Source organism: Etheostoma spectabile, chromosome 21 (assembly GCF_008692095.1).
Source record: "Etheostoma spectabile isolate EspeVRDwgs_2016 chromosome 21, UIUC_Espe_1.0, whole genome shotgun sequence".
NCBI classification, from domain to species: Eukaryota; Metazoa; Chordata; class Actinopteri; order Perciformes; family Percidae; genus Etheostoma; species Etheostoma spectabile.
The window spans coordinates 8,071,743-8,078,472 of NC_045753.1; the positions used below are offsets into that span (position 1 = coordinate 8,071,743).

General features: G+C 42.2%; 1 protein-coding gene across 2 annotated transcripts in view; it reads left to right on the plus strand.

Moving 5' to 3' along the window:
- tmem184ba (transmembrane protein 184ba) overlaps positions 1-6,730 on the plus strand; it is a 15,995-nt gene that overhangs the window by 2,738 nt on the left and 6,527 nt on the right. For both annotated transcript variants that reach the window (XM_032501527.1, XM_032501528.1), the window contains 2 exons: positions 510-743; positions 2,526-2,691. In XM_032501527.1, the coding sequence (XP_032357418.1) occupies positions 510-743; positions 2,526-2,691 (400 nt within the window). The remainder of the gene's footprint in view (positions 1-509; positions 744-2,525; positions 2,692-6,730) is intronic.

The window sequence follows — 6,730 nt, forward strand, 5'->3', positions numbered from 1 at the left end:
AGGAAGAACGTTTATTTATTTACAATACATTATTTATTCACAAAGAAAATTGGTGTCCATAAAAGGTTGGATTTTCCTTTTCTTTTCTTTTTTTTAAATTAAGGCATTGAGATCCATTTCCAAAAGAGGTTTTTTTTAATCTCCCTTTTTAATCAACTTTGGTGTGTAAACTTATGCAATTCACTGTAGGTTAGTCCTAAAAATCTTTTCTTTCCATACAGTCTTACACAAATACCATTATACATTTGACACACACACACACACATCCACGTCCTTGATTCATGGCGTAATGTTGACATTCAGTGTATTTGTGTGTCCTCTATCAATCAGGCTATCTCTGATTACACATTACATTGATAACAGAATGTGTGATCTATATTTCAGGTTGATGATTACTTGTAGAAATGGATTCTCATTCTCAACTAATTGTGTCACAGTGTAGACACTGTTCGAAATGTTAAAATGTACACACGCACAGACACCTTGTCTTTGTTCTGTGTCACTTCCAGATGCTGAAGCTGATCAGGCGAGATGTGCCGCTCTCAGAGAGGCTGGGGGAGGACTCTCCTCTGGCCGCAGCACCCGGCCCCCTGCCAACAGCAGCCCCAATGGGCCCCAACATTTCATGGCTCCCTGAAGCCCCTCTGCTGAGCCCGGACCAGCCTATCTTCCTCATGACACCGGCAGCGCAGGCTGTGTCTGGCTTCTTCGTCTGGACCGCACTCATTCTCACCTGTCACCAGGTAACCGCTTCCCAACAGCAGAAGGATACAGAGGCAGTTGATACTATTTTATTTACCCTTACTAAATGTAAACTAGATTTGGCAGACGTGCGTGCGTGCGTGCATGTTTCCCCTACAGGTTGAGAATTTGTGGTGATGGACGCCAAGGGATGTGACCTCACGGCATCATGCCATCTTTGTTTGACTAGCCATCTCATGGCGTTTATGAACTATTTATAGAAACAAAATGACTACATAACAAGATCATTTAGAAAGAACTATTTACATATTAAACAAACCAGATTAGATGATGAGACAAATGAAGTGTAGCTGTGCTTTATCAACTAAATCTGGTTGGTTTGTCAAATACAATTTGATAATCTGACAATTCATACAAATGTATGGTTCAGCAGACAAATTACCTGATTAACGTTACCCAGAGCTGAAATGTTGTATTAACAAATTAACCTTAAACCCATACTATGACCCATACAGAAAGTTACATGTTGTCATAAATCTCAACACTGGTTGTGTCCAAAATCACACTGCACTACATGTACAATGTTGTACTCAACATGTACAATATTGTTCAACATAGTTTTTTGTAAATAAAACAGTAGTGTGTATCTTTCTGGATGCGCTCAGCTGTAATTTTCAACGTCACTTCCTGAGAGCCTCCTTGCTTTTGGAGACACGTAACCATGGTAACCCCTGCTGAGCTCAAACTTAGCAGCATCGCCAGATAATGCTTAAATTACTGAAAAGGAAAATAACTAGACCAACAGACGTTGTAAATATGGAAAAACATAAATGAAAGCGTGTTAGATGTTACAGAGCTGCCTTGGTTGCTTTTATGTCTGTCTGTTTCGAACATTGTCATTACTACCGCATTGCATTGTGGTTACTTATTTCTGCGTTGTGTCAAGTGTTTGCATACCGTAATATCTACTGAAAATAGTATGCAATTCACATACTTTTGGTTTAATACTAAGATTTTGGTCACATGCACGGTGCGCAAGTTTACGAGGGGGGTGGGCTGGAGGCCACTGGTCTGTGTGTTAACAATGACATTGATAACTGGGGAAAAAAATGTAATTTGGATTTTATCTACCTGGGTGGGTATCAATCTACCTGGGTGGCACGCCCAAGTAGAACCTTTGTATGGGAAACACTGGTGTGTGTGTGTGTGTGTGTGTGTTTAATGCACAAATGATGTGATGCTCCGAACACACAGACTTGCTCAGGCCCAGAGAAGGGCAGGGGTTGCTTGGCAACATCCCTCGGCAGGTGTTTGTGATACAGAGCATGAATACACACACACACACACACACACACACATGCACGCAAAGGTGAAACTTGATCCAGGTGCATGACAAGCCTGTAGAGTCAGGTTTGTTGTCACACTATTCCTGGTAAACGGTGTAGGTGAGGTAATGTATTGACACGTTGACCAGACAGCAAAGAGACATTGATACACTGTATACAAATCTGAATATTCTCAAGAATCTCTATCCTCATAATGTAATTACAAGTTTCTTTTTTTTTGTCCCAAGTCCTTTTTTAAAGCTCTGCTCCAGCCTAACTTGTAGACTCACTGTCTTATCTTGCTGCACTAGTGTTTAATCCCTTTGTTACAGGCTTACTCTTCTACAGCCATAGTAAGAACAGGGAAGCAGCTTTTCTTACTCTTATCTACTTTTCTCGCAAAGCTATGAAGTTACTTTTAATCTAGCTTTAGCACCTCACGCTTAATTAACTTTCATCTTCTATAGATATTTAAAGTGTCTCTTCTGTCTGTCCCAGATCTACATGCACCTACGGTTCTACAGCTCGCCGAGGGAGCAGCGCCACATCGTACGGATCCTCTTCATTGTTCCTATCTATGCCTTTGACTCTTGGCTCAGCCTCCTCTTCTTCACCAACGACCAGTACTACGTGTACTTTGACACCGTCAGGGACTGCTACGAGGGTAAGGACACGGTTTTGTCTTCGTTCAGTTCTGTCCTATCACAGCTCAGTCTTTGACATGCACTGATGATGCAGTTTTTAGTAATGGCACTGAGTCAGCAGACAACAACGGTGAGGGCACAAAATCGATGAACTGTCAGCTTTAACAGTACAGTACACAAGAGAAGCTCTTGCTCGTTGAATGCCGTTTTGTGACGTGGAATAAAGATTGATTTAATGACTATATTTTATTCCATAGATAGATTTTTAAAATCCTTTCCACCTTCTTGTCTGCCCATCCTTAACAAGTTATTCCACCCACATAGTTAAGGTTATTCAGCAAAGTGCCCTCTCGCCCTCATTAGGTTCCTGCCTCTTCGTATACCTGTATTTAGTTTTGAAATGTCTTGTAGCAGACTTACTTTTTCTAAAGATTTGGAAACTAAAATGAATAACCAACTCGACACATGGAAGAATATCTATTACTTGTAATTTTCATAGAAACTGTAGTACTCTCCTCGTGGTCTGAGTGTAACCTTGGAGAATCGGCAATTGCTGTGACTTTAATTTCTTAAATTTTTACATGTGACATTCCCACAGTGTATTTTGAAATGCCTTGTATTAATGTTCACATTTTACTGTAGCACGGTCGTGCCGATTATTTCCCTGCTTGGTCAGAGTTTTCTTAATACACTTATTCTATTGTATTACGAGTCCATATGTATTTAGACAGTAGTTACTATTTATTCCCAAATTGTTTTTAATTTGTCAGCTGAAGCCTTTTTGTAAAATTCCCATATCCATGTGTATGCATCACAGAAACTTGGTTTTAATAGTATTTTCAGTTGAGTTAGTGCAACTGAAATCTAGCAGAAAGGATGTAAAACATGGATCAATGGCTTACTGCTTGCTGTAGAATAAGGACGGTGTTTATTTACGTCGTGTCAGAAAAGTTGAGGGTGTGCTGACAGCTTTGCTGAGCGGATGGATGACGCAAACCAAACATGCTGCCTGATGCTTTGAATCTTAGACGACTCTGACATCGTTGAATTGGCAGAAAGGCAGCTGGCTGCCTCCGCTCCTCATTTCTCCAGAGTTGTGACGTTCAGGATAGAAATAGTCTGCTCACTGTGAGTGACACTTAGCACAGGCGTCAAGTCTTGTGTCAGCGAGTGGATGATGCCACATGCATTCAACTATGGAGTGGAGGCGCTACATCCTACAACCAAACTACTCCGACAGATGGCTCTCCTCCTTGTTTTTTCTCCTCTTCTCTTGACGTTATCCTTCCTCCCTTCACAGTTTCCACCTCACTCTCAACCAAGTCTTTTTCTTATTGTCCGCATCTTCTCCTCTCTTCCTCCCGTTTGTCTTCCCCTTCCCACAATGCTGCTGCTGAGCCCTGCCCAGGTCTTTCTCTGAGCAAGGCTGACCGACCTGTTGCATGGCAACCGCGCCTGCAAATCTTTCTCATCAACCAGAGTGGCTGCATCAGATAATGAGTTTCTCTCAACCAAACTTACTGCAAAGTTCCCATTCTCATTGTATATAGGCCTGCTGTATCACCGTGGCAACTAGCACTGCCAACGGGGTCCATGGAGAGAAGGGAAAGAGCATAATTGCAAACAGCTGAGATACAGTGAGAGCTACTCCCATCAACCAGTTCTCATCACTCACACTAGCTGTTGTTAAAGTCAGACTGTGAACTGGCCTTTATGGAATCTTATTACCTAAGTATTGTCTAACTGGAGACTGACGTCATACAAAAGACCACAGAAGGAAGAGATGAATATAATAACTTTGAGAAGCAGATAACTGACGTAACAAGAGTCATTCCCAGCAGTGCAGCTGCTTTAAAAATCAGTGTTGTGACACAACACTGCAACACACACAAACATCCTCCTGAACCTTTTCCACAGACAAACAGACAGACGCCATGGCAAACACCCAGGATACCTCACATTTTCACATCTAACTGATATACATCCCTCACGCCAACCTTATTTTACCTCACAGGCACGGTCTTCTTGAGATGAGAGAGTGTGTGTTAACAGGATTAGTCTGGCTGTGTTTTTATGAGCCCTTTGGTCGTCATCACCCTCTCTCTGAAACAGCACAGAGGAGAGATAATCCACTGGTCACAGGAGACAGGCAGCTGAAGAGCAGTCACACAGGGAGAGGTGCGTGCGTGCGTGCGTGCGCATGTGTGTTTTGATCTTCTAGCCTCGTGAGATCTTGAGATTCTCATCCAGAAAGGGAGGTTTCTGCAGCTTGAAGCTGGAAACAAATTCCTACCATTTTAAGTACCAAACTCAATATTTATTTAAGAATTAAAACTCAAAGTATAATATCTAAAGAACTAAAACTCAAGTTGTATCAGGTTATTTGTGCTGTTTAGATAAATTGCTTTGTGTATGGTTGTGTATTGCTCTTTACCAGTGGTATAGCACAGAATTTGAGGCTCTGTACCCATGCAGCCATAAGCGTGATTTATACTTTATACTGTGTAAAATCTACTCAGTGGCTACATCCGTAGGTATGTAACGTCACGGCGACGCACGTCATGTCTCGGCAGCATTGCATTATCCCCGACTCATTTCCCGGTTCTCCTTTTCCATAAACAACATGAAATCAAGGAGAAGGTTAACTTTTCCTGCCATAGATCAGAAAGCACAGAGGACTTTGTTTATCTTAATATGACTTTAGAGTCGCTACTCGCTCCAAAGCTAATCGCGTCACTCTCTCACTTCTCCCCTCTCTCCCCCCCCCCCCCCCCCCCCACACACACACACACACACACACACACACACACACACACACACGCCGGCTCGACGCACACACCAACGCATAAGTATAAACTTCAGGCTACTTATGTAGTCTACAGCAAAAGCTCTGCATGGAGCCTCTGCAGGGCCATAAATCACGCTTTCGTGGGCCCCTTTACCCTTTTGATACATCCAATCTCATGTCTGTACATACAACTGATTCAACGTATTGTATAGTCAATGTATTTACAACATATTAGAATAAAATTCAAGCTAATAATTAGTAGTGTTTCCCCTATACAGTATACAGGGAGTCCACGCCAGGCTAGAATGTTTTTTTTTTTCTGTCAGCAGGACTGTTGAGTGTCTGTTACCTAAACTTCTGAAGTCAGTTCAACATGTTAAAGGGATATTACACCGTTGGAAATATATCTTTAAATTGGGTCACGTATGTAGTAGAAATCCCAGAATGCACTTGCGTTGCTGCTCAAAGAGTCCACTCCCAAGCCACACCTACCATTCACTGACATAAACAGTGATGTATTCAACTCCTAGTGTGTTTTATTGTCATTTTAGCCATCAACACAAAACAACGTTTCACTGTGGCTCAAGTGGTGTTACACATTTAAACTATATAAACAACATAATATAAAAACAAAATACGAAACGGGCTACATTTAGTGCACCCACATTACAGGCGCCGTAAAGTTCAGCTAACGCAATGGTAGCATTAGTGCTCGGAGTGATGTAGCTAAACACGGAGTATAAACACAGCCGTGAATTTGCGTGGAATGTAGAGCAGTCGGCATTTAACAGTCGCATACTCCGCCAGCTGTTAGCAGTAGTTTCTGCACCAGTTTGTATTAACACAGCTTAGCTTTTAGTCCTCTGCTCGGAAGGCTTAGCAGGACTGGTAGCTAGGTAGCTGGATAGCGGCGTATGGTACACTGTTGTTCAGCCATGTTTCCACAAAAACAATTTCTCCGATTTGTACCTATGTATCCCGGTGGGACTCATGTGCGGTAGTTTGAATGCACATAATGTTGTAAAAGTTTATTTCTGAAAATAGATAGATGTAGTTTAGCTCCAAGATGGCTGTCACGTCTATTCAACCCCCGCATGGTCAGGTTGAAAACATGAGGAACTAGCTGGCTTGTAGTCAACGGCCGCTGGGCAAAAATGCCTCCGATGACCCACAATGATGACTTTTGAATAATCTGCGTTTTTTTTCCCAGACTCACAATACAGAGATCTCTCGTTTTGGGGACAAGAGGGAGGGAAGCACGGTCATTCAAA